Genomic DNA, 27819 nt, shown 5'->3' with positions numbered 1-27819 from the left:
CTTAAACACCTCCAGGGACAGCAACTCCACCACCTCCCTGGGCAGTCCATCCCAGTGTCTGATTGCCCTTTCCATGAGGAATTGCTTCCTAACATCCAACCTAACCCTCCCATGGCACAGCTTCAGGCCATGTCCTCTCCTCTTGCTGCAAGCTCCCTGGGAGCAGAGCCTGACCCCCACCTGACTACAACTTCCCTTCAGGTAGCTGTAGAGAGTGATAAGGTCCCCCCTGAGCCTCCCCTTGCCCAGGCTGAACACCCCCAGCTCCCTCAGCCTCTCCTCAGCAGCCTTTCCCTCCAGCCCCCTCCCCAGTCTCGTTGCTCTCCTCTGGACCTGCTCCAGCCCCTCAAGATCTCTGCTGCAGTGAGGGGCCCAGAGCTGCACACAGTGCTGGAGGTGAGGCCTCACCAGTGCCCAGCACAGGGCAGAATTCCATCCCTGCTGCTGCTGCCCACACTGCTCCTGACACAAGCCAGGATGCCCTTGGCCTGGGCACACTGCTGGCTCCTGTCCAGCTGCTGTCCCCCAGGTCCCTCTCTGCCAGGCTGCTCTCCAGCCACTCACCCCCAGCTCTAGCCTGCATGGGGTTGTTGTGGCCAAAGGGTAGGAGCCTGCCTTGGCCTTGTTAAACCTCATCCTGTTGGCCTCAGCCCATGGACCCAGCCTGGCCAGGGCTCTCTGAAGTGTCTTCCTACCTTTCAGCAGATCCACACTGCCCCCACCTTGGTGTCATCTGACAATTTACTAATGGCAGACTCCATCCTCTCATCCAAGTCAGAATTAAAGATATTGAATGGAACTGGGTCCAGTACAGATGCCTGGGGGACACCACTGGTCACTGGACAGCAAGTGGCTTGTTTGAAAACCACATTGATCACTGATACCAGAATGTGTTACCACTGGAGAGTGCTTAAGGAAAATAGGAAGAGTTCATAAAAATGTTCATCCAGGGAAAGCAGATGACATGATTTGCAAATGATCAATGGGCTGGTGCAGCTCTGCTGTGAGGCCAGGCTGAGGGAGCTGGGGCTGCTCAGCTGGAGAAGAGAAGGCTAATAGCAGCCTGCCAGTACCTGAAGGGGGCTACAAGAAGGCTGCAAAGGGACTGTTCCCAAAAGCCTGCAGTGACAGAACGAGGGACAACAGTTTGAAATTAGAACAGAGCAGACTTAGACGGAATGTGAGGAACAAGTTCTGCACCATGAGGCTGCTGGAATACTGCAACAGGATGCCCAGGGAGGTGGTTGAGGCCCCATCCCTGGAGATATTCAAGGTGAGGCTCAACAGGGCTCTGAGCAACCTGATCAAGTGGAGGATGTCCCTGCTGAGTGCAGGGGGTTGGACTGGATGAGCTTTGGAGGTCTCTTCCAATCCAAATCATTCCATAATTCTATGATTTGCCCTCAACTTCTTTCACTAACTGTCAATCAAGTATTTTAAACCAATTCTTTGGTTTTCAGCCTGTACAGGGACACTTTGAAACCTTCCTGGTGGTTAATCCCTTCATGACAGATTTATGGTTGGAGTACAAAGCAAACAGAAAGAAATGAAAGCAAAGAACAGAGTACAAGGAGAGAATCATCACAAAATAGGAGCAGATCTTCAGAGCAGAAGTACAGCAGCTGAGACAGGTTCACATCCTGCCAGGTTTTGCAAGAGAAGAGAACAACCAGCATGGAAACTTTGTGGATTTGCAGACAGAGCTCTCTTCCAAGAAAGAGAGACAGCACTAGAGGAAGCACTGGAATGACAAATGACACAGCCTGCCAGAGCAGGCAAAGGACAAGCAAGACATGATGAGGTGACATCCAGGCAGGCAAAGTGGGGACAAGCCAAACTGGGATCTGATGTAGTAACAAAGTCTGAAGTCAGCAGGAGCTGCAGAAAGAGAGGTAATAGAATCAAAGCTCCAAGGCAGAGGATAGGTGACCCTTGCACCACCTTTCCAAACACATTTGCAGAGCATGGCATGACGTGAAAAAAAGGAGAGGATGGATCAGATTTTGAGCTTCAGAGACCAGAAGGGAGGACTAGAGCTTGCAGAGTCTGGACAAGCATTTGCTTTCTGCAGCCTCACTTGCCAGCATTCATCTACATCTACAAGGCCAAGTGTAGGGTCCTGCATCTGGGGAAGAACAACCCCAGGGACCAGCACAGGTTTGGGACTGAGCTGCTGTGAGGCAGCATAGGGGAATGGGATCTGGGAGTGCTGGTGGACAACAGGATAGCCATGAGCCAGCAATGTGCCCTGGTGGCCAAGAAGCCCAAGGGCATCCTGGGGTGGGTTAGAAGGGCTGTGGTGAGTAGGTCAAGAGAGGTTCTCCTCCCGCTCTACTCTGCCTTGGTGAGGCCACATCTGGAATACTGTGTCCAGTTCTGGGCCCCTTAGGTCAAGAAGGACCTCAGGGAACTGCTTGAGAGAGTCCATCCCAGAGCCACAGAGCTGCTGCAGGCAGTGGAACATCTCCTGTGAGGCCAGGCTGAGGGAGCTCTGGGGCTTGGAGCTGGAAGCAGAGGAGCCTGAGGGCTGCCCTCATTGCTGGGGATAAAGATGTGCAGGGCTGGAGCCAGGCTCTGCTCAGGGATATCCAAGGGGCACTGGGGGCAAGCTGGAGCAGAGGAGGTGCCACAGGAACAGGAGGGAAAACTTTGTCCCTGTGAGGATGCTGCAGCCTGGAGCAGGCTGCACAGAGAGGTTGTGGAGTCTCCTGCTCTGGAGACTTTCCAGCCCCACCTGGATGTGTTCTGTGTGACCTGCCCTGGGTGACCCTGCTCTGAGAGGGGGGTTGGACTGGGTGATCTCTGGAGATCCCTTCCAACTCCTAACACTGTGATTCTGTGAATTCTCTGAGGAAGCCAAGGATGAGCACTCATTTCACACCATCTAACTATCTTGCTGATGGACAGCATTGTTTTACTCATGCAGGTTTTCCTCCCAAGGAAGTGCAAAATCTTCAAATGCTTGGTTTTGTTTGGGGGATTTTTGTTTGTTTGTTTGTTTTTCCTTTTTCTTTTTTTTTTAATATTGTTTTTTGTTTGTTGCCTTTTTTTTAATTCAAATTAATTTCCTACAAATTTCATGATCCTAGGTGGTGGACTGATTTAAACTTCAGCAGGTCACATACCTCTTTAAAAAGCTTAGTAGGTACTGCAATGGCCTTTTCCTCCTCCAGGTAGGATGCCCAGCACCATGCCTGCCGTCCTTTAGAGGGTACAGCTGTCAAGAAGTACACAACAGCAAAGTGATTCTGTAACTGGTTAAACTTCTCCAGAGAAGGAAAAAAAGACCCCCCAACACTTGCAGGTTCCTAACACACCCAACTCAAATCTACATTTCATGAATTGCATTCCTGGTGCTGCTGAGGACTTCTTTCGGGGTAAACAAAAATGAAGCTCTGTATATTTAATGGCACCAAGCACATGAAGGCTTCTGGTTTCTGTAGGAAGGTTTCCAGCAGGTGATGAGGACATTTTGAATTCTTGCCCCCTCTTCCTTTTCCCTTAGTGCTCTTAAAAAGCATTAAGTTATAGAGTCTGCAAATACCTAACAAGATCAGTTTAAAACACAAAGTAGCTCAGTGTTATTAGACTTCTTTTCTGAGAATTTCCTTTCCTGGAAAACATTTCCAACTGGATAGCACTTGGGACATGCTGGAAGACTTTATTCTTTACCAGTTTCTAACCTGCTTTACCCCTTTGTAGTGTGATGGTTTGGGGGTGGAGAGGCAGAGATTTCACTGTTTTCTTCAGGCCATCACAACTCACACCAGAGCTACCTCCCGCTATCATGTCAGGGAATCAGGGAATCACAGAATGGTTTGGGCTGGAAGGACCTTCAAGATCATCCAGTTCCAAGCCCCCTGCCATGGGCAGGGACACCTCCTACCAGCACAGCTTGCTCAAGGCCTCATCCAACCTGACCCATAACACCTCCAGGGAGGAGGTGTCTAAAACCTCCCTGGGCAACCTGTTCCAGTGTCTCACCACCCTCACTCTCAAGAATTTCTTCCTCCTCTCCAGTCTCAGTCTCCTCTCTTCCAGCTCAAAGGCTATAGCTCCCCTCCTGGTACTAGAAGGCTGCTCTAAGGTCTCCCTGGAGCTCTAGGTGATCCTGGAATAGGCTGCCCAGGGGGGTTGTGGAATCTCCCCCTCTGGAGATGAATTCAAAACCTGCCTGGATGTGTTCCTGTGTGACCTGCTCTAGGTGACCCTGCTCTGGCAGGGGGGTTGGACTGGATGAGCTTTTGAGGACACCTCCAGCCCCTACCATTCTGTGATTCCATGACCACATGCTCACTAAAGGTTACTAACCTCCTAAGTACTAACTTTGCTGTCCCCTCCAACCCCTAGCATTCTATGTTTCTATGCTAATGTAACCACACAATAACCAATCAATCACTCCACACTGTCAAAGCAGGTTCATTTTCTTTGGGATTCACCCAGTTTTCATCTATTCTATTTAAGGGATGTGCTGCTCAGCACAATTATCCACAGTGATGTGCTTGGTTCTGAATATAAATTGGTCTTTTATCCCAAGTCTCTGGTGCTGAACTGACATTTTCCAAAAGAAAAAAGAAATGAAAGAAGAAATCTCTACAGATGATTCTGTCAATGGCCAGCAGTGATTTAGAGCTGCCTTCCAGTACCTGAGGGGATCCTCCAGGAAGGCTGCAGAGGAACTTTTCTTGAGGGTGGCTAGAGACAGGACAAGGGGGAATGGTCTGAAGTGAAGGGAGAGCAGCGTTAGACTGGAGCTGAGGAAGATGCTCTTCAGTATGAGGCTGGTGAGACTCGGGAACAGGTTGCCCAGGGAGGCTGTGGATGTCCCCTTCCTGAAGATGTTCAAGGCCAGGCTGGATGAGGCTTTGAACAACCAAGTCTACTTGAGAGGTGTCCCTGCCTTGTCCCACAGCAAGGAGGTTACAACAGATGATCTCTTCAAGTCCTTTCCAACCTAAGCCATTCCATCATTCTGTGATTTCCACAGAGCATTGGCTCTGTCCTGCATCTCAGAATCACAGAATCAACATTCAGTTTGGAAGAGACCCTCAGGATCACCAAGTCCAACCCAGAACCCCACTCTACAAGGGTCACCTCTAAACCCTAGCCCCAGGCACCACACCCAAACCACCTTGAAACACCTCCAGGCTTGGTGACTCAAACACCTCCCTGGGTAGCACATTCCAATCCCTGACCACTCTTGATGGGAAAAAAGAGAAATCTCCCACACTTCTGATCACCTCAGCTTTGGAAACAACTGTAGAAATGATATTTTATATTTCAGGAGTAATTCTGCCTTGGGAGGAGGATTTTCTGTAACTTTTCACTGTTGCATCTTCACTCAGTGTTTCAGCAGCCTCCTGTGCAGCAGAGCTACTTGGAGTTCTGTGCTGATTTTGGTGAGACACTGGCACAGGTTGCCCAGGGGAGGTGGTGGAAGCCTCCATCCCTGGAGGTGTTTAAGGCCAGGCTGGATGTGGCTCTGGGCAACCTGATGTAGTGTGAGGTGTCCCTGCTCATGGCAGAGGGGTTGAACTGGATGAGCCTTGAGGTCTCTTCCAACCCTGACAATTCTGTGATTCTGTGATTTAAGGACAACTTCTGGCAATGATTCTCAGTCTACTGTAAGAAACACTCTGGAAGGCAAGCTGTGGGTTTGTGCCTGGTGTACCACTGAGCTCTAATAGCTGCTGATTCCTTGCTTCTCTCCCTGAAAGTATCTTTCACACAGAGAGCTTGCAAAAGCCTCACTCATCTCAAATATGCTTTATTAAGCTGTTTGATGCAGTGGATGTCCCTTTGGACTGATTACAGCAATTATTCCTAAACACTTCCATAAATGTGCCTATTTCCAGCATGATACTGTAGATACTAAATTGATCTCCAGGGAAACAAAAGTAAACTTTTACTTCTGCTTCACAGAGATATTTCCACAGCTGGGAATTCAATGAGCCTGATTCCCTTTAATACTGGGGTGAAAAAAACAGCCCCTAAAACATGCATCAACTAAATGTATCCTCACTGTGTCTTCCTTCAAAGTGCCAGAGGTAAACAAACTGGCTCTTGGTACAAGGTAAGGAATTACCAAGTGATGAGGTTTATTTTCTGTCTTCACTTGGCTCTCCCAGTTCTTCAGTCCTTCAAGTCACACTGGCACTTTGTTTTCACTGAACTGAAAAATTCTATTCAACATGGAATAGAGATTCAGCTGAACAGAGCTGAAGGTACACAGGAAGAGATGAATATCACCTAAAGAACTTCTCCTTGGTATCAGGGGATAGAACAAGAGGAAATGGCCTGAAATTGTGCCAGGAGAGGGTTAAATTGGAGATTAAGAATTTTTTTTTTTTGCAAGAATGGTCAGGAATTGGAACAGGCTGCCCAGGGAGCTGATGGAGTCCCCCCCCTTGGAAGTGTTCAAGAAATGTGTGGGCATGGCACTTGGGGACATGGTTTAGTGGCCACAGTGGTGCTGGGTCAAGAGTAGGACTCAATGATCCTAAAGGGATTTTCTGACCAAAACACTTCTATAATTCTGTGAGAGTTGAGGCTGTTCAGCATGGAGAAGGTTCCAGGGAGACCTCAGAGCAGCATTCCAGGAGGCTTACAAGAAAGCCAGGAAAGGACTTTTGACAAGGGCTGGGAGTGACAGGATGAGGGACAATGGCTTTGAGCTGGGAGAGGGGAGACTGAGATTGGAGATCAGGAAGAAATTCTTGATAGTGAGGGTGGTGAGACACTGGAACAGGTTGCTCAGGGAGGCTGTGGATGCCTCCTTCCTGGAAGTGTTCAAGGCCAGGCTGGATGAGACCTTGAGCAACTTGGGATGGTGGGAGGTGTCCTTGTCCATGGCAGGGGGTTGGAATTGGATGATCCTTGAGGTCCCTTCCAACCCAAACCATTCTGTGATTCCATGACATGATAGGGGGAGAAAGCACTGGTGTCAGTTTTGATGGCCTGGAGAAAATAGTTAAATCAATTCCTCTCCACCCCAACCCATTCTATGATTCTATGAATTCTATCATTCAATGAGCTGATAGTTGAGACTTTTGTTCCATAATCTAACTTACTTTGTTTCAAAACCATTGTATCTCCTTTCCTTTTCCTTCGGGCCCTTTGTGAGACTCTCAAGATCCTTCCTTCAGGTTTGTCTTCCTAAATTAAAAGAAGAAGAGAGTAAATAAGAGTTTTTGATTAGTGCAGGAGCCTAGTGCATGAAAAATAGACTCCTAAAGATTCTGTGACCTCATTTAAATGGTAGTGACACAGCTCTCCCTCATCACCAACAAACCTGCAGATGTCTAACAATGACAAAGCCAGACGTGGGTGACAAATGACAGCAAACACAGTGGAACTGACAGACAGAAGGACTCCCAGCACCCAGCACTCAGCCAGCCAGCCCTGTCTGAGCCAGGGACAGACCACAAAGCCCTCAGCAGCCCTGGCTGCACCAAAGGTCAGCAGCAGTACCTGTGCCATGGTTATGCTCCTACAGGAATTTGAAGAGAACCTCTCCCAGCTTCACTCTGCTTTGTTTCCAAATGTACAACTGCTTCACTAACCAGAACATGGCTCTGAGCTTTTGTACTGCATTTGTGGTGTGCTAACAGTTTTGTTAGCACCTGAGCACAGCAGCAGAGGAGTACTCATTTGGGAGGGCAGACACATGGAGGTAAAGGAGGTGTCCACTGGCTTTTCTCTAAGATACTGCTAAACAGACAGCTACAAATTCCCTTCTGGCAGCTGTGGTGTCTTCAGCTTTTGGACAGTTTGGGAGCTGCAGACCTCTTCCATTTCCCCTCAAAACAGTGCTCCTGCCAGCAGAGTCACAGCTATTGGGAAGAAAACAAATACTACAGGGAAACCAACATTATGGGAATTTTCCTATCCTGAAGGTACTGGGACTTTCCTATCCTGAAGGTACTAAAAATTTCCTATCCTGAAGGTACTGGGAATTTCTCTATCCCAAAGGTACTGGGAATTTCCTATCCTGAAGGTACTGGGAATTTCCCCATCCCAAAGGTACTGTGAATTTCCTGTCCTGAAGGTACTGGGAATTTCCTATCCTGAAGATACTGGGAATTTCCTACCCTGAAGGTACTAAAAATTTCCTATCCTGAAGGTAATATGTGTTTCCTATCCTGAAGGTATTGTGAATTTCCTACCCTGAAGGTACTGTGAATTTCCTATCCTGAAGATACTGGGAATTTCCTACCCTGAAGGTACTGAGAATTTCCTATCCTGAAGGTACTGAGAATTTCCTACCCTGAAGGTACTGGGAATTTCCTATCCTGAAGGTACTGGGAATTTCCTACCCTGAAGGTACTGGGAATTTCCTACCCTGAAGGTACTGAGAATTTCCTACCCTGAAGGTACTGGGAATTTCCTACCCTGAAGGTACTGTGAATTTCCTATCCTGAAGGTACTGGGAATTTCCTACCCTGAAGGTACTGTGAATTTCCTACCCTGAAGGTACTGGGAATTTCCTACCCTGAAGGTACTGTGAATTTTCCTATCCTGAGGACATAGCAAGACTAGGTTAGTATCATCTTCCTTTAAATTCTTCTGTCCTTAAAGCAGGAGGAAAAGCAGCTAATGAAGAGCTCTTATTGGCACCCATTAATCTACTGATGAGGCCTAACTAAATTGGGAAGGGAACCAAGCAGCTGTTGAGGCTCTGCCAGTGATGCCATCACTTTGCAGACAGAGGAAGTTATTGACACTGCTATCTGAAGCAAAACTCTCACTGAAGCACTTGGAGGAAGGGGTCCACGATGCACACTCACAGTTTCCTCAGGGTTCTCTTTCTTCTCTTCATTATCCCTGGACTCTTCCTTGAGAGGTAATTTTGCTTTCCTTTTCCGAATGCCTTTGGAATCATCTTCCCCATTGCAGTCCATGCTGGGCTTTTCCTCCTTTGGTTCTCTAGTAGGAGAGTAGCACAGTGAGCCCAAGCCAACATTACTTCACTTCTCAGAGTCATAGAACAAGTACAAAGTGAGTAAATCTGAAGGTCAAGGGTTTGCAAGTCCCATACTATACACTACATATAGTCTTGGAAATAACTACTGGCAGGGGGGTTGGACTGGATGATCTCTCGAGGTCCCTTCCAGCCCCTAACATTCTGTGATTCTGTGAAAATCACATCTGCCAAAAGAATTAATCTGCAAGATGGACAACAGCAACTGCAACAAGAAAGCTGTCAGCTTCTGCTGGACACGTTCTGCACGTTCCGAACAGCCTGTCTGCTGTGACCTGCCACCAAGCCTCACAGAGAAGCACACTGTGAAATGGGCAGGACTGCAGGGCAGGGCACAGACAGGAAAGCAAAGGGAATTCATTACGCAGACTGACAAATCCAATTGGAGAAAGCTGGGCTGTGACTGGACAAATTGGTAATGAAGCAACCAGGACAGAAAACTGGGAGGCAGTTAGCTAAAAATGAAGGGAAAAGTACAAACCCATGGAGGTTAACAACTGCCATAATGCAGTCATGTGCAATACAGAGTGGGGATGCTAACCCAAACCTACACTCATGGTAAGATGACACTAGGGATTGTCCTACTGGAGAGCAGCCCCATGGAGAATGACCTCAGAGTCCTAGTGGACAGTAGTTATGGGAACAGCAACGTGCCCTTGTGGCCAAGAAGACCAACAGCATCATGGGGTGCATCAAGAAAAGTCTTTCCAGAAGGTCTAGGGAGGTTCTGCTCTCCCCCTACTCTGCCCTGGTGAGACCACAGCTGGAGTATTGTGTCCAGTTCTGGGCTCCCCAGTTCAACAGGGACTGGGATATACTGGTTAGAGTCCAATGGAAGGCTACAAGGATAACTGGAGGACTGGAACATCTGTGTGATGAGGAAAGGCTGAGAGCCCTGCAGCTGTTGAGCCTGGAGAAGGCTGAGAGGGATCTGATCAATGGTTACAAAACTCTGAGGGGTGGGGAGCAAGAAGGGGCCAGGCTCTGTTCAGTGGTGTCCTGGGATGGGACAAGGGGCAGTGGACACAAACTGGAACCCAGGAAGTTCCACCTCAACATGAGAAGTTACTTCTTTGGTGTGAGGGTGCTGGAGGGCTGGAGCAGGCTGTCCAGAGATTTGTGGAGTCTCCTCTGGAGACTTTCAAGACTGTTCTGGCTGTGTTACTGCCCTGGGTGATCCTGCTCTGGCAGGAGGTTGGACTGGATGATCTCTGGAGGTCTCTTCCAACCCCTAGCATTCTGTGATTCTGAGATAAACTGCACTAGCTGAAAGAAAAGGAACTGAGAAACTAGAGCATGCTCCTGTTTTCACTCACTGTCATCTCTAATACAGCTCTTTGCACTTAATTATAATTAACTTCCCACACCAAACATCTCATTACTGAGTCTCTTAATTCCAATGATTATGAAACAGGGTGGCTGGCTGACACTGATTCATGCATCCCAGAGACTTTTTCATTTTCACTACTTGCATCTGACAACAGAACACAGCAGACTGAGCAAAGAAACTCTGCCTTCAGCATCACTGTCAGACAGAACCAAACCCTGGTAATGCCTATCAGTGAAAACCACTGAAAGAATTTTCCAGTCTGATGGAGACTCACCAAAACACAGCTGCTTAACAGCTCCCTTTGCTCCACCATCAACATTTCATTCCCACCACTTTTTATCTAATGTGCTGCATTTCTGCCAGACTCTTTGTTTCTATGCTTTGCAACAGCACCTACTTGTTTTTCACTTGCTGGGCACATTTCTGGCTGCAGAATTTCCCTTCAGGAACAAATTCTTCTATGGTACCATAGTGGTAGCAGTTTTCACAGAAAACAAGTCCATCCATTTTTGCAGTGTCCTTCAACCTCGTGGAGATCCCTGTCTTTTCTGAAAAGGCTGTACAGTGAGAACAAAGAAGAAACTTCCCTTAGGCAGAGGTGATACATTTCCAACCCTTCCCAGCAACCCATGCTAAACAGACAGAAAAAACACAAGTCAGCCACACCATTCTTCTTAGGAGTTAGTGTCTGTGTGGGGTCTCTATTCCTGGCAGGCAAGTTGGGGTTTCATACTGAGAGGGCTTCACCAATCTCATCCTTCTGTCATCAGTGCTTGATGTGGCTGCTTGTGGAAGGAGTGAATCTGGGGAGATGATCTTAAAGGTGTCTCCCAACTGAAATGATTCTGTGATGAAGTGATCATGCTTAAACTGATGATTACAACCATAGAATGGCTTCAGTTGGAAGGGACCTTCAAGATCATCTAGTCCCAACCTCCCTGCCATGGGCGGGGACTCCTCCCACCAGCACAGCTTGCTCAAGGACTCATCCAGCCTGGCCTTAAACACCTCCAGGGAGGAGGCAGCCACAGCCTCCCTGGGCAACCTGTGCCAGTGTCTCACCACCAAAATTAAAAGAAAACGTGGAAGTCTGCTTTTCAGAGGGCTTGCAGAATGTCTATTTTAAAAGAAAACTGATAAAATATAATATCCAAAAAGAAAAGCCCCTAGGTAGCTGTAACTGCAAAGTACTTGAAGGGGCCTACAAGAAGGCTGCAGAAGGACTGTTCTCAAAGGCCTGTGCTGACAGCACCAGGGGCAATGGTTTGAAACGAGAGCAGAGCAGACTTAGATTGGATGTGAGGAACAAGTTCTGCACCATTAGAGTGGTGGAACACTGGAACAGGTTGCCCAGGGAGGTGGTTGAGGCCCCATCCCTGGAGATGTTCAAGGTGAGGCTGGACAAGGCCCTGGGCAACCTGATCTAATGGAGGATGTCCCTGCTGGCTGCAGGGGGTTGGACTGGATGAGCTTTGGAGGTCTCTTCCAACCCAACTCATTGTATGATTCATGCTACTCCATCATTGCTGGACTCAGAAATTATCAGAATTTCTAGCCACATAAACCAACTTTCCTAGAACAGAAAAGGTGGAAACACCTGCTGTCAGCATTTCAAACCCAGGAAACATCTCCTTTGGCAGCCAGGGACTACCAGTGTCAGAATGCTGTCACTCAGCAGACACATAAACGATCCCAACACACTGATTTCAGGTGAGCAGGAGCAAGGCAGCAGTGCAGACACACTGACATGGCTGGTGGTTGCTGAGCAGCAGCCAAGACCACGTGAAGGCAGCTCACAGGGCATGGCACTTGATCACCAGTGAGCTGTGGGCACTCTGCAAAGTCATAAGAATCATAACAATGGTCTGGGTTGGAAAGGACCCCCAAAGCTCATCCAGTGCAACCTCTCTGCAATCAGCAGGGACATCCTCTACTAGATAGGTTGCCCAGAGCCCTGTCAAGCCTCACCTTGAATATCTCAGGGATGGGGCTCCAACCACCTCCCTGGGCAACCTGTTCCAGTGTTCCAGCAGCCTCATAGTGCAGAACTTGTTCCTCACATCCAACCTAAATCTGCTCTGCTCTCATTTCAAACCATTGCTCCTTGTCCTATCACTGCAGGCCCTTGCAAACAGTCCTTCTGCAGCCTTCTTGTAGGCCCCTTCAGGTACTTTGCAGTTACAGATACCTTGGGATTTTTCTTTTTTGATACCATATTTTATCAGTTTTCTTTTAAACTACATATTCTGTAAGTGCTTTGAAAAACAGACTTCCAAATTTTCTTTTAATTTTGGTGGTGAGACACTGGCACAGGTTGCCCAGGGAGGTTGTGGATGCCCCCTCCCTGGACGTGTTCAAGCCCAGGTGGGATGTATCACCTCAGATTGCCCAGAGCCCTCTCAAGCCTCACACTGAGTATCTCTGTGGCCAGTCTGGAGAAAGCAACTCAATGAAAGCAACAGCTAAAACATCCTCAATAACTTAGAGTAAGACATGGAATACTATTCCAATTAAACAGAGAGAAAATACTGACTCTGAACTCAGATAAAAATACTGATGAACAAAATTGTGGCTGGAATTGAACTTCAGATGTTTACCAGTGGAATGGTTTCCTTTGCACTTGAGCTGCATTTCTTGTCATAGTCACACCCCAAGACACAGGTAATATCATCAGAGATACTCTGGGCATTAAATCAAAGAACTGTGGCTTGCTTTTTTTTTTTTCTTTAAACTTTGGGGGAAACTTTAAGACCAACTGCTTTATTAAACACAACACAGGAAATGTTTACAGCCTCTGAACTGACCTTCTTGAGCAGTTGGAACCACCCAGGTGGTGGTAGCAGTTGCCTTTTTAACACTCTCCATCTCAGTTTCATCTGTGATCACTTCCAGGGCCCCAAATTCATTCACTCTGAACTGTAAAAACAAAACAAATGGCACAGAGCATAGTAAAAATGTTCTACTACTCTCTTAAGGTATCTTCTCCAATAACCCAAGGAATGATGTCCTCACCATATTATCCACTTTGCTGTGTTTCTGCTCATCCCTAAGGAAATTGCAGCAAGCTGCTCTTGCTTCCAGCAAGCAAAATGCAAACCCATTTTGTTAGCTGAAAATCTTAATTTGCAACAGACACTGACACACAAAGGCCTCCATATACAGATTGATGTCTACCTTAAGACAAGAAGCAAAACACCATAGCAAAACATGGCCCTGAAGGGTAGAGCTGGATAAGGAACTGGCTAGAAGGCCACATTCAGAGAGTTGCTCAATGTCCGAATGGAGACCAGGGATGAGTGGTGTTCCCCAGGGGCTGATGCTGTTTAACATCTCTGTCAGTGACATGGACATGGGGCTGAGGCAGCCTCAGCAAGACTGTGGAAGACACCAAGCTGTGTGGTGTAGTTCACAATGCTGGAGGGAAGAGATCCACCCAGAGAGAGAGGTGAGCCCAAGCCAGCAGCATCAAGTTCAACAAGATCAAGTGCAAAGTCCTGCAGCTGGGTCAGGGCAATCCCAAGCACAAACCCAGGCTGGGTAAGAAGTGGCTCAACAGCAGCCCTAAGGAGGAGGCCTTGGGGGTGTCAGTTGGTGACAAACTCCCCAGGAGCCAGCAGTGGTCCCTGGCAGACCAGCAGGCAGCTGTGTGCTGAGCTGCATCCAGAGCAGGGAGAGCAGCAGCACAGGGAGGAGACTGGAGATGAGGAAGAAATTCTTTCCAGGGAGGGTGGTGAGACACTGGAACAGGTTGCCCAGGGAGGCTGTGGATGCCTCTTCCCTAGAGCTGTTCAAGGTCTTGAGCAACCTGGGCTGGAGGGAGGTGTCCCTGCCCATGGCAGGAGGTTGGAACTGGATGATCTTGAAGGTCCCTTCCAACCCAATCCATTCTAAGATTCTATGGTCATTAACAGAAATTCCTGGGAGAGTCTCCCACAGGTGTGTTTCATTGGCAGCACTCCAGTCATGAGGATCATTCAGGAACATCTAACACAAAAGGTTCACAGAGCACAGCAGTGTCAGCATTCTCTGCAAACGCTGTGCTCCTCTGCTGTGGACTGCACGCAAACACACACCTCAGGGCAGTCTGTGAGCTGCTTAATTACAGCTGAAGGTGGCATTAATGTCAGCCAGGAGCAGGGCTGCACAATGCCCCACATGCTGTGCTCACACAGCAGCACTGGCACTTAGATCCCTCCTGCTGCCTGCAGAAAAAGTGTCTTCCAAATGCCATCCTGATTACAGTGCTAGGAGGTGAGAACAAACCTCAGCTCCTGGTCACTACGTGGCTTTAAGGCAGCATTTTGTCCACGACAGTTTGCTTTGAAGAGTGAAGAGCTTAACTCTGAGCTTTGCACAGAGGAGAGGAATAACCTCCTGCACCAGAACAGGTGAGGAGTTGAGCTGCTGGAAAGCAGCTCCATGGAGAAGGACCTGTGATGCAGGTGGACAGTGAGCTCACCATGAACCAGCAATGTGTCCCTGGGGCCAAGAAGGCCAATGGCATCCTGGGTTGCACTAAGAGTGTGGCCAGCAGGTTAAGGGAGGGTCTCCTCTCCCTCTACCCTGCCCTGGTGAGGCCAGACCTGGAGTATTGTGTCCAGTTCTGGGCTTCCAGTTCAAGAGAAGCAGTGAACTGCTGGACAGAGTCCAACAGAGGGCCATGAAGACGCTGAGGGGACTGGAGAATCTCTCTTGCAAGGAGAAGCTGAGATGTGTGCCTGTCCCCATTTTCACCCACAGCCTTCCATCAGTTCCAGAGGCCTCCAGCTCCTGCTTGGACACAAACTCAGAGCAGATATGTCTGCAGTCAGCCTCTGCTTCCCCAGCACAGCTTCAGCACTGCTGTGCATGCTGAGCTCCTCCTGACTGACCAGACAATGCCTCCAGAGCTTGGGAGTCATACTCTTGCCTTCAGCTGGGAAGGAAAAGCAACAAAACACTTGTGACAGAGGTTAACTGCTTAAAAACAGGATAAAGAGATGCAGAGAGCAGTGTGCTGCAGAAAGCCAGCAGAGGGATGACCTGCCAGAGCAATGTGCCAACTGGTGCCTGCTGCTGGAAGCATGACAAAAAGAGGTAACAGAACCATAGTATGGCTTAGGTTGGAAGGGAGCCCAGAGATCATCTCCACCCCCCTGCCATGGGCAGGGACACCTCTCAGCTAGACTTGGCTGCCTAAGGCCTTCAACACCTCCAGGCAGGGGGCATCCACAAACTCCCAGGGCAGCCTGTTCCAAAGTCTCACCAGCCTGGTAATGAAGAACTTCTCCCTCAGCTCCAGTCTAACCCTGCTCTCCCTCAGCTTCAAACCATTCCCCCTTGGCCTGTCTCCAGACACCTTCAGGAAAAGTCTCTCTGCAGCCTTCCTGCAGGATCTTCAGGTCCTGGCAGGCAGCTCTAAGGTCCCCCCAGAGCCTTCTCCTCCCCAGGCTGCACACCCCCAGCTCCCTCAGCCTGGCCTCACAGCAGAGCTGCTCCAGCCCTTGGAGCATCTTTGTGGCCTCCTCTGGACTCACTCCAGCAGCTCTGTGTCCTTCTCCTGCTGGGAACACCAGACCTGGAGGCAGGATTGGAGGTGAGGTCTCAGCAGAGCAGAGCCAAGGGGCAGAATCCCCTCTCCTGCCCTGCTGCCCACACTCCTCTGGCTGCAGCCCAGCACACAGCTGCCTGCTGGGCTGCAGGAGGGCACTGCTGGCTCCTGGGGAGCTGCTCATGTAGATTAATGGTGGTTTGTGTGGCCATGAAAAACATCATCTTCAAAAGCCAATTTTGCTTAGAAAGCAGGAAACAAGAACACCCTCAAGTAAAGATTTTGCCATTGTATTTCCTCTCTTTTGGGGGGTCCTGTCCTCCCATATATTTCCCTAAGCATCTTGACAGTCTGGAATTTCACAGCAGGGAAGGAAACAGTGCCGCTGAGCTAACCTCAGGGAACAGATCCATAGCTTTCTGAGGAATAACAACTGAAGTCACAAAACTCATTGAAGAAATAAATAAATTTGCAATGGAATACAGGGGTTTCCTCAAAACTTTCTTCACCAAAGTGAAAAGTCAAATTCCTATTGATAGACACAAAGCCAGGCCATTATTATAAAGTTATTTCAAAGCCATCTCACAAAAAAGCCTGATTTGTGTCACTTCAATGTTTACAAGAGAATAAATTATAAAGCTTGTTGGGTATGGAGAATAAATCTTATGAAAAGCCACTGAAGGAGCTGGGGATGGTTAGTGTGAAAAAGAGGAGGCTGAAGGCAGACCTCATTGCTGTCTACAGCTACCTGAGAGGAGGTTGTGGAAAGGTTGGTGCTGGTCTCTTCTCACAGGTAATTAGGGATAGAACAAGAAGGAAAGGCCTTAAGCTGCTCTGGGCAGGTTTAAACTGGACAGCAGGAAACATTTTTTCCCAGCAGGTATGGTCAGGCACTGGCACAGCTGCACAGGTGGTGGAGTCCCCAAGCCTGGAGGTGTTTCAAAGTGGTTTGGATGTGGTGCCTGGGGCTATGGTTTAGGGGTGACCCTTGCAGAGTAGGGTTCTGGGTTGGACTTGGTGATCCTGAGGGTCACTTCCAACCTGAATGTTTCTGTGATTCTGTTACTTTTGTCAAATGCCTATCTGGAAATGTTAAGTAACCTCTTCAAAAGACAATTCTCTAGCCCAGCAAATGCAGCCAATGGTCTTCAAACATCAGAAGGCAAAGAAAAAGAGAGAAAGAAACCTTCAGGGCTTTCAGGAGGGAATCCACTAGATAAACAGGGATAAATCTAACATTTAGATAGCAAATTTAACTTTCAAAGTCTGATGTACAGGTGAGCAACAAGGGCAAAAATACTAATTTTCAAGCTCCTGCCATTCTTTTAACACAAGTGTATCAGAAACCAAGACTCCAACTGCTATGGGTAAGGAAACAGCACAGAAATTATTTGGATGCCTTCAGCAGTTTCCATAAGGATCAAAAGGGAATGAGAGAGCAGCTTCCATGTGCAAACACCATCAGAGAATCCATCTACTCAGAGCAGAGATAGATTTTCACATTCTCTGGAAATGATGCCCAGATCCAGCAGGACTTCACTCAATGTGACTGTTCATTCAACCCTCAGGAACATTTTAACATCCATTCAACAGACAGAGAACACATCGAGGTGCATCAAATAATAAATAAATAAGAACCAAACACTATAAATGTTTCTGGACCGTTTACTCTCTGTTCACATGCTCAGTTCTTCTAGTGATCAAAATTCCTATCAAGAAACACCAATACTGATGAAAATTTACACAGGACTGCAACAAGTATCATGCACCACTAAGGCTTTGTTTACTGCAGGCAACAGCATCATGCAAAGTGTGTCACAGAAGGTTGGAAAAGACCTCTAAGATCACCAAGTCTAACCCTCTACCCAACACCACTAGACCACTGAGGGGGCCACAAAGATGATCAGAAGGCTGGAGAACCTCCCCTATGGGGACAAGGTGAGAGGGCTGAGGGCTGTTCAGCCTGGAGAAGAGAAGGCTCCAGGGAGACCTCAGAGCAGCCTTCCAGTACCTGAAGGGGCTCCAGGAGAGCTGGAGAGGGACTTTGGACAAGTGCTGGGAGTGACAGGATGAGGGACAATGGCTTTGAGCTGGTAGAGTGCAGATTGAGACTGAAGATGAGGAAGAAATGCTTTCCAGTGAGGGCAGTGAGACACTGGAACAGGTTGCCCAGGGAGCCTGTGGTTGCCTCCTCCCTGAAGGTGTTCAAGGCCAGGCTGGATGAGGCCTTGAGCAAGCTGGGCTGGTGGGAGGTGTCCCTGCCCATGGCAGGGGGTTGGAACTGGATGAGCTTTAAGGTCCCTTCCAATCCAAACCACTCTGTGACTCTATGAATCTATGTCCAAACATCATCAGTGTTTCATCTGCAGTCCACTGCAGACAGAAGTTCTGCTATCAGTGCTTCAACTGAAAATTCATCTCTGCATTCCCTTCTTGAAAAAGCTTCTAACCTTTCATTTACATTCATCCACAGTCAGTTTGCAACCATTTGGTCTTAACACTCCCCTATGGATTGTATAGCTCTAGCACCTAGGGCTTACATTCTAGGTCATTATGTACATTATGTACCACTGGATTTGATTTCATTAGGCTAAGCACGAGCTCCTTCTGTTCTTCTTGTGAAAGTGGTGCTCCATCTACTCCATCAGGCTGTCATTCTTTGCCCACCATGTGGTGGGCTCATCCTTGGAAATTCATTTTGTCTCAGTGTCCCCAAGAAGTTCCACTTCAACATGAGGAGAAACTTCTTTGGTGTGAGGGCACTGGAGGCCTGGAGCAGGCTGCACAGAGAGGTTGTGGAGTCTCCTGCTCTGGAGACTTTCAAGACCCACCTGGATGTGTTCCTGTGTGACCTGTCCTGGGTGATCCTGCTCTGGCAGGGGGTTGGACTGGATATTCTCTCCTCCAACCCCTACCATCCATGATTCTATGAATGTGAGTAACCCTAACAGGTGTTCAAAAAAACCTTGGCTGTGGCACTTGGAGCCATGGTCTGTCAGGAGGTGTTAGGGATTAGGTAATAGGTTGGACTCGATGATCTCTGAGGTCTTTTCCAACCTGGTTGATTCTGTAAACACAGGTGCACTTTCCCTGTCCTTTATCCAGTGGCTTTAGACCTTTCCATTCCTCTTGGAAGTCCAGTGCCTTATCATGCAGAGCTGAAGGCAGAGGGAATCTTTAAAAGGGCTTTCAGTTCCACATCTCATAACATTCCTCTGTGTCTTTGTCACCACATAGGATAAAAATTAATTTGCAACCAATGAGCAATAGCTACCATATCAGAGATTCATTCCTAGAAATTCAAACCCACTGCAAAGAAATACTGACAGCCAGTGTCAAATGAAGTCCCCATGTGTTGAATTCAGAGCAACAAAGAGCAGATGACCTGTTTGCTGTTCCTTGTGCTCTTTGAGAGTGTATGAGGCCTCAGCAGTTGCCACAAAGATTCAGAGTAAAGGCTGCTATTTGTCCAGCAGGGCTAGGGAAGTTCTTCTACCTCTCTACTCCTACTCTGCCCTGCTGAGACCACAGCTGCAATCCTGTGTCCAGTTTGGGGCTCCCCAGTTCAAGAGAGACAGAGACCTGCTGGAGAGAGTCCAAGGAAGAGCCAGGAGGATGCTTAAGGGGACTTGAGCACCTCCCTGTGAAAAGAGACTGAGAGCCCTGGGGCTGTTTAGTCTGGAGAAGAGAAGGCTGAGAGGGATCTGATCAATGTCTATCAATAGCTGAGGGGTGGGTGTCAAGGGGAGGGGGCCAGGCTCTTTTGGGTGGTGCACAGTGATAGGACAAGGACCAATGGAGACAAACTGGAACAGAGAAGATTTCACAGTGATAAGCCAAGGAACAATGGGTTCAAGCTTGAACATAGAAGATTTCAGCTCAACATGAGGAGAAACTTCTTTACAGTGAGGGTGACAGAGCCCTGGAACAGGCTGCCCAGGGGGGTTGTGGAGTCTCCTTCTCTGAAGACTTTCAAACCCCACCTGGATGCATTCCTGTGCAGATTACCCTAAGTGATGCTGCTCTGGCAGGGGGGTTTGGCCTGATGATCCCTTGAGGTCCCTTCCAACCTCTGATATACTGTGAGACTGAGCCATATCAGGTAAAAACTATTGTTCGGCAGAACAGGGAGAAAGGAAAAGGGTGAAAAAGGAAGAACTGTGGAAGTGCAAAGGACAAAGAGAAAGCTGCATGCATCTTAATGCACAGCTTCAAAGCACCTTAGGAAAAACCAGGCAATGCTACCATCTGCTGGGCAAGGGAAGGATGAAGGCTTCACTGCAATGAAGACAACTACTGCAGCACTCTGGCAGCACCTTCAGGAACAGAACTTGTCTTGAGCACTACAGTGTGACTGTGGACCAGCTCAGAAAAAAAATCAACATTTCCATCACCCAAAACGAAAGTAAAATGAGGAAATCCTCTTTATGCCTGTGAAGTAATTAAACTCAAAGTAGCAGTTATGCAGCAGTCTGTTTAGAGAGTAACACCTGGGATTGCAGTGATACCAACCAAAGAATCTGAGAATCAGAGAATTGTTGAAATTGGAAAAGCCCTCTAAGGTCATCCAGTCCAACTGTCCACCCAACACCACCATGGCCATCAAACCATGTACACAGGTGCCACAGCCACAGGTTTCTTGAACACCTCCAGGGATGGAGACTCCATCACCTCCCTGGGCAGCCTCTGCCAATCCCTGACCACTCTTGCACTAAAGAAATTTGTCCTCATCTCCAACCTAACCCTCCCCTGGCACAATTTCAGGCCAGTTCCTCTCCTTCTTTCACCTGAGACTAGGGAGCAGAGCCCAATCCCCACCTGACTCCAACCTCCTCGCAGGGAGCTGTAGAGAGCAATGAGTTCTCCCTCAGCCTCCTCTTCTCCACACTGAACACCCCCAGCTCCCTCAGCTGCTCCTCCCCAGCCCTGTTCTCCAGACCCTTCCCCAGCTTTGTGGCCCTTTGCTAGATATGCTCCAGCACCTCAATGTCCTTCTTGGAGTGAGAAGCCCAAACCTGAAACCACTACTGGAGGTGCAGAAGCAGAACTACAGCCTGATCTCTGGTTAGCAGTTCCTACTCATGAATTCAAGCACTGTTTAATTGCAGTGACCTCAGTGGAACCTCTCAGAGAAATCAGTGATTTTCTTGCCCCTCCTCTAGATATTAGGAAGAAACTCTTTGAGGGTGGTGAGACACTGGCACAGGTTGCCCAGGGAGGCTGTGGCTGCCTCCTCCCTGCAGGTGTTCAAGGCCAGGCTGGATGAGGCCTTGAGCAAGCTGTGCTGGTGGGAGGTGTCCCTGCCCATGGCAGGGGGTTGGAACTGGGTGATCTTGAAGCTCTCTTCCAACCCAAACCATTCTGGGATTCTATGCATCTCTCTCCAAAGCAATGCTCTACAGACACTGTACTGTCCAACCATGTCCTGCTACTTGCCAAACTATTTTTTACATTGAGTAAGCAAATGCCACAATTTGTCCACCCAACCATTCCCCCTGTGTGTGACACAGCTTTTGCAGGCACCATCGCAGACTATTTTATTCCACAGAAGCCCTGCCCCAGGCAGGGGCTGGAGAGCATTCAGAAAATGAGGCTGCTGTAGAGTATTTTTATATCCCTTTTTCAAGCAGTAAAGCCAGTCTTATTTACTCTACAGGGTTTGAGAGCAGGACTGTTTATTTTCTTTAACCCAAACCCCACTGAGATAACAAAGAGCATGGATCTAAAACTGCTCTTGGCACTCCAGCAATTACTGCTACAGTGCCCTGCAAAGCAATTCCTGAAACAAACCCTCTGTGCTCAGCCACTTACACAGGAAAATAAAAACAGCTCTCCCCAGCTCTTCAGCCCTCCCCAGACTCTGCTCCCAGCACGTGACTCCTGAGGCTTGCCTGCTGACAAAATTTTCCTGTTTTCAGGCACAGAGAAGGTTAGGGGAATGAGTCTCTGCACCTGACTATTGCCTCTCTTTCATGATGAGAAGGGATCCTGCCTGCATGCTTCTGCTCTGCACGCATAGCAAACAGCAAACTCCTCAAGCAGGAACCCAGGCTGTTCAGGGCTCTCTGAATCATCATTGATAGATTCATAGAATGGGTTGGGTTGGAAGGGACCTTCAAGATCACCTACTTCCATCCTCCCCTGCCATGGGCAGGGACACCTCCCACCAGCCCAGCTTGCTCAAGGTCTCATCCAGCCTGGCCTTGAGCCTCCCTGGAGGAGGCAGCCACAGCCTCCCTGTTCCAGTGTCTCACCACCCTCACTGGAAAGAATTTATCCCTAATATCAAGATGAGTGGAGAAGTTTTTAACAGTCCATGATCAGCAGAGATTAAATTCCACACCAGCACCAAGAGGCAGGGCCAGATCCCCTCTCACTGGAATGATGCTGTCAGCAAGAAAGTCAAGCACTTCGAGCAATCTTCCATTGATTTTCAGATGCTTCAGGAACATTGCAATAGCTAATCCTGAAATAACAAAGAAGAGAGAACAACTTGAATGCAAAAGGAAAGGCTTTTTTCCTCTCTGGACAGGCAGGAGCATAAAGGATTACTACCAAATTACAACCTGGTGAAAAAGAAATTAGTAATAGGAATATCCTCTCATCACTTATGAACTGGAAGTGACAAGTGGTGATGGGGGCAAGTTACTCCTGGAGAGGTTTCCCATTGGACTCCAGAGGAAAATGGTTCCCTATGAGCATAGCCAGACACTGGAATCATCTCCCAAGGGAAGCAGTGGAGTCCCCTCCATAGGGCAGTTTAAGGCTGGGCTTGCCAGGGTGCTGGGCCAGCTCACTGCAGCTCTGCTGTGACCTAAAAAGGTTGGAGCAGATGATGCTTGGGGTCCCTTCCAGCCTGGCACTCTGGGATTTTGTGTAAGACCTTTAGCAAGACAGAGTTCAATTGCCCCCCAAAGCCACCAATACTGTCTTTGTCTGCATTCTTAGACACCCCTCAGGCTTTTCCAGTCCCCCTGCTCTGCCCCAAGCACTCAAGAATTATCTTGCTAGCAGAGGCCTTCTCCCCTGCAAGCTCAGCCTGCCTTCTTATCTGCACTTGAGCAGGAAAGTGCAGCTCAGCAGCCTCTCTGGAGGTGACACATCAGGAATCAGTGGCAGAGCCAGAGCCAAGGCCTGCCAAGATGATGCTTATTGATCCAGATCTGACCCAAAGAGCAACCCCAGCTCCAAATTCTGTCAGCCAGAGTATTTCTAAACACCAAAAGCTAGTCTTTCTTGGAGATCCCAAGCAAGTGACAAACAAAAAGAGAACGGTTAGCACCAAAGTCTTGGTTGCAGTGAGTTGTTTGGTGGCACACAGGAAGGCTGTGGTAGAAGCAAGTGCAGTGCAAGGCTTTCAGGTGTGAGATTTACCTTCATGGATCACACAACTATTCCTGACACTGGGTGGGAGAACAGCACTTCAGTGAGGACTCCACCAAGGCTACACAGCAGGAAATGCAATTCAAAATCCAAAGGCAAGCCACCTGGAGGACAGTGTCCAGCTAGGGGATCCCCAAAGAAGGGAGGACAGGGGACTGTTTTCAGAGGATCCAGAAGAAGTCACAAAGATGATCAGAGGGCTAAAGCACCTCTCCTACAGGGATAGGCTGAGAGAGTTGGGTCTGTTCAGCCTGAAGAAGAGAAGCTCCAGGGAGACCTTAGAGCAGCCTTCCAGTACCTGAAGGGGCTGCAGGAGAGCTGGGGAGGGACTTTGGACAAGAGCTTGTAAGGACAGCACAAGGGGCAGTAGCTTGCAACTTGAGCAGGGCAGATTTAGATTAGACATTAGAAAGAAGTTCTTCACAATGAGAGTAGTGAGACACTGGCACAGGTTGCCCAGAGAAGCTGTGGCTGCCTCACCCCTGAAGTGTTCAAGGCCAGGTTGGATGAGGCCTTGAGCAACCTGGGCTGGTGGGAGCTGTCCCTGCCCATGGCAGAGGGGTTGGAACTGGATGATCTTCAAGGTCCCTTCCAACCCAAATTATTCTGTGATTCTATGAAATCTAATTTTGGCATTTCTTAGCTTTGGAATTTTAGCAATGTTGAAGTAAAACTTCCTTTTTAGTCTTTCTGGTTTCATATTGGTTTGTTTTGTTTTTGACAGAAGGTAAAAATAATTTTATGCCAATGCAAAGTTTTAACCAGACATCTCTGATGATGAAGCACAGCATGAGCTGATCAAGTACATTAGATTGCAAACAGCAAGAAAGTTACTTTCACGTGGAACAGATCAGGCCACCAAGTCCATCTGCTGGGGCTCACATGTGCTCAGGGAAAGCCTATTCTGCCTCAGCCTTCTCCTTCCTGAGCTGCCCCTCAGCAGCTTCCCTGAAGGAAATCTATCTCCTCTCTGGAGTAACACAGTGATATATAGAACCATAGAACTGTTGAGCTTGGAAGAGACCTTTGAGACCATCAAGTCCAACCTCTCACCCAGAGCTCACAGTCCCAGCTCTGCTGTTGAGCCACTGCCACTAACCCACATCCCTCAGCACCACATCCATGCAGCTTTGAAACCCCTCCAGGGATGTTTCCAGTCACTGATGTTTCCCATGGACACTCTCAGGGACTCTCCTGAGCAAGAAACCCTTCACCAGACTGAAAGCAGCACCTGGCACTGTGTGAGGACAGGAATAGCTTTGCACTACAGAACTACCTGCTACACTCCCTGTGCTCATCACACAATCAGTCATATGAGAAAGGAAAAATAGAAGCTGCTTCCAAAATGTGAATTATCTCCAGCAAGCTGCAACACAATTTCAGAGCAGGCAGGTGGAAGGATGAACTTCACTGCCTTGAGCTGCAGCATCTACACAGCCTCCTGAATCACCACTGCCACAGTGTGTCTGCAAACACCAAGCACCACTGACCACTACTGCATCATTCTGGGGTGCACCAAGAAGAGTGTGGCCAGAAGATCAAGGGAGGTTCTCCTCCCACTCTGCTCTGCTCTGCTGACATCACACCTGGAGTGTTGTGTTCAGTTCTGGGCTCCCCAGTTCAAGAGGAACAGGGAACTACTGGAAAGAGTCCAATGGAGGCTACAAGGATGCTGAAGGGCCTGGAACATCTGTGTGATGAGGAAAGGCTGAGAGCCCTGGGGGTGTTCAGCCTGGAGAAGGGAAGGGAAGGGAAGAAGAGGATCTTACTAATCTCTATAAAAATCTGAGGGGTGGATGTCAAGAAGGGGCCAGGCTCTTGGCATTGGTGTCCTGGGATAGGACAAGAGGCAGTGGACACAAACTGGAACCCAGGGGGTTCCACCTCAACATGAGGAGAAACTTCTTTGGTGTGAGGGTGCTGGAGGCCTGGAGCAGGCTGCCCAGAGAGGTTGTGAAGTCTCCTGCTCCGGAGACTTTCCAGCCCCACCTGGATATGTTCCTGTGTGACCTGCCCTGGGTGACCCTGCTCTGGCAGGGGGGTTGGACTGGATGATCTCTGGAGGTCCCTTCCAACCCCTACCACTCTGTGACTCTATCATTCATGATCCACTACTACAGTTTGTCTCCTATGATATCAGCTGCCCAACTTTACTTACAGGTTTATTTCCTCATCATCTTTTGCTTTGGTTAGTTTTGGCTGGGTTTTGCGGGGGGAAGGGTTGCTGTGGGATTTTTGGGGGGTGTTTTGGGTGGTTGGAGGTTTTTTGTTTGGTGGGTTTTTTGGTTGGTTGGTTTGGTTTGGGGGGTTTTGTTGTTGTTTTGTTGGAGTTTTGTGGTTTGCTTGGAGGTTTTTTGTTGTTTGTATTGGGGGTTTTTTTGTTTGTTCTGTTTGGGTTTTTTTGGTGCAGCCTTTGTTTGGTTGTTTTTTTGTGTTGGTTGGTTGGATTTTGGTTGGGTTTGTGTTCTTAAGCACAATTTGCAAGCTGGAGACAACGTCCAAAATTCTGTCCATGCAGCACCTAACAGCTCACTTTCCAAACACAAGCACTTAGAAAACTCATTACAAAGTACTTCATAAACCTCATGTCACTGCAGTAGGAAGTGCCTGTAAATTATTACAGCTTTTCCAATGTAATGAGCACATTTAAATCTTCAAGTGCTGCTGTTACTGCCTGCACTCAGCACAGATCAGAAAAAATAAAAAAAAGAGGAAAAATAACCAAGAAAAAAGCAGAGTATTTCCCATTTACATTCACACCATGCAGAGCAACTGGTAAGCACTGATGTTTTTCAGCTGAGCATACATTACTCAGCCTGCCACATCAAGGCATTCTGTCATTTGTAAACTATTTTAAACTCTACTGGAATTCAAGCTTTCTGTTTTATTTAAACATCTTGAAAGAACTAATATACAATGCTAATAGTTTTACTCCCAGTTTCCTATGCATTCTACTGTACACTGTTTAATTCTCCCTGTTCTCTGTATCCTTTGGAATCCCCTGTGTCCTTTGGAACCAGGACAGGTTAGGGGCTGCCCTTCTGGAAAGCAGCTCCACAGAGAAAGACCTTGGAGTCCTAGTGGGCATCAAGTTCTGCATGGGACAGCAATGTGTCCTTGTAGCCAAGAGAGCCAATGGGATCCTGGGGTGAAGCAGGAAGAGTGTGGCCAGCAGGGCTGGGGAGGTTCTGCTCCCCCTCTGCTCTGCCCTGCTGAGACCACAGCTGCAATCCTGTGGCCAGTTTGGGGCTCCCCAGTTCAAGAGAGACAGAGACCTGCTGGAGAGGGTCCAAGGGAGAGCCACGAGGATGATTTGGGGACTTGAGCAGCTCTCCTGTGAAGAGAGACTGAGAGTCCTGGGGCTGTTTAGTCTGGAAAGAGAAGGCTGAGAGGGGATCTGATCAATGTCTATCAATAGCTGAGGGGTGGGTGTCAAGTGGAGGGGGCCAGGTTCTGCTGGGTGGTGCACAGTAAGAAGCCAAGGAACAATGGAGACAAATTGGAACAGAGAAGGTTTCACCTCAACATGAGGAGAAACTTCTTCACAGTGAGGGTGACAGAGCCCTGGAGCAGGCTGCCCAGGGGGGTTGTGGAGTCTCCTTCGGAAACTTTCCAAACCCACCTGGATTCATTCCTGTGCAGCTACCCTAAGTGATGCTGCTCTGGCAGAGGGGTTGGACTGGATGCTCTCTGGAGGTCCCTTCCAAGCCCTAATGCACTGTGATACTGTACTGTGAATTCCAGCATTTTCCATAGCACCCCTCACTATCTCTCTGTCACACAGTGTGCTCAAAGCAGTGTTAACTACTTTGTGACTATTTTTGTGAAGAGTTTTACCAAGACCTGGGTAAGAAATGTATTTCCACAGCCTGAGTGGCAGAGATCTAACAAATGACGATGCCAAAAAGCACAGGGAAAGAACATTTCCAGCACTGGACTCCAGAGGAAAATGTTTCCCCATGAGAACAGTCAGGCTTGATGATCCTCCTTGAGGTCTTTTCCAGTCTTATTGCTCCTGTGATTCTGTGACACTGGAATCATCTCCCAAGGGAAGGATTCCCCTACACTGTTCAGTGTCAGGACTCAGATTGTCAGGATGTTGGGCCAGCTCATTTCAAGCACACCTGGAAAGGCTGAACCAGATGATCCTTGGGGTCCCTTCCAACCTGGCATTCTGGGATTCTGTTTACAGATGTGAAAACAGATGTTGACATAAGAGCCCAAGGGATGGCTGAGACCAGAAGCTTGGGGTGTGACTTGGCTCCCTTGTTTTGACCAGAATGAGAAGTGAGTGCCCCTGGCACAGCCTACCTCACTAAAGTCTGGTAGGCATGAAACTGCCCACAGACTTTGTCATAAAAGTCAATGCTGCAGATCCATAGTCCTGATTTACTTCTTCTTCTGTATCATAAGAAAAGCCTAATGTAAGCAATAAGAATACTGAGAAAACCTATTTGTTAATGTTACAACAGCATTTTACACCTGTGCGAGGTTAGAGCAGGACAGATTGCTCTGTTGCTCCAAAAGGGACAAAAGAACAACCCTCACACAACTGGACTGGACAGTCATGCAAAGTTTAAATGGAAAAGCCATTCA

General features: G+C 48.3%; 1 protein-coding gene across 1 annotated transcript in view; it reads right to left on the bottom strand.

The window, feature by feature from the left end:
- Nucleotides 1–27819, bottom strand: part of L3MBTL3 (L3MBTL histone methyl-lysine binding protein 3) — a 72917-nt gene that overhangs the window by 39804 nt on the left and 5294 nt on the right. The window contains exons 2-6 of the mRNA XM_054393002.1: nucleotides 13115–13226; nucleotides 10708–10867; nucleotides 8787–8925; nucleotides 7071–7155; nucleotides 3126–3217 (exon numbers count right to left, since the gene is read on the bottom strand). Coding sequence (XP_054248977.1) covers nucleotides 3126–3217; nucleotides 7071–7155; nucleotides 8787–8925; nucleotides 10708–10867; nucleotides 13115–13226 — 588 coding nt within the window. The remainder of the gene's footprint in view (nucleotides 1–3125; nucleotides 3218–7070; nucleotides 7156–8786; nucleotides 8926–10707; nucleotides 10868–13114; nucleotides 13227–27819) is intronic.

Source organism: Indicator indicator, chromosome 27 (assembly GCF_027791375.1).
Source record: "Indicator indicator isolate 239-I01 chromosome 27, UM_Iind_1.1, whole genome shotgun sequence".
Taxonomy (NCBI): Eukaryota; Metazoa; Chordata; class Aves; order Piciformes; family Indicatoridae; genus Indicator; species Indicator indicator.
This window is presented reverse-complemented; position numbering and strand designations above follow the sequence as displayed.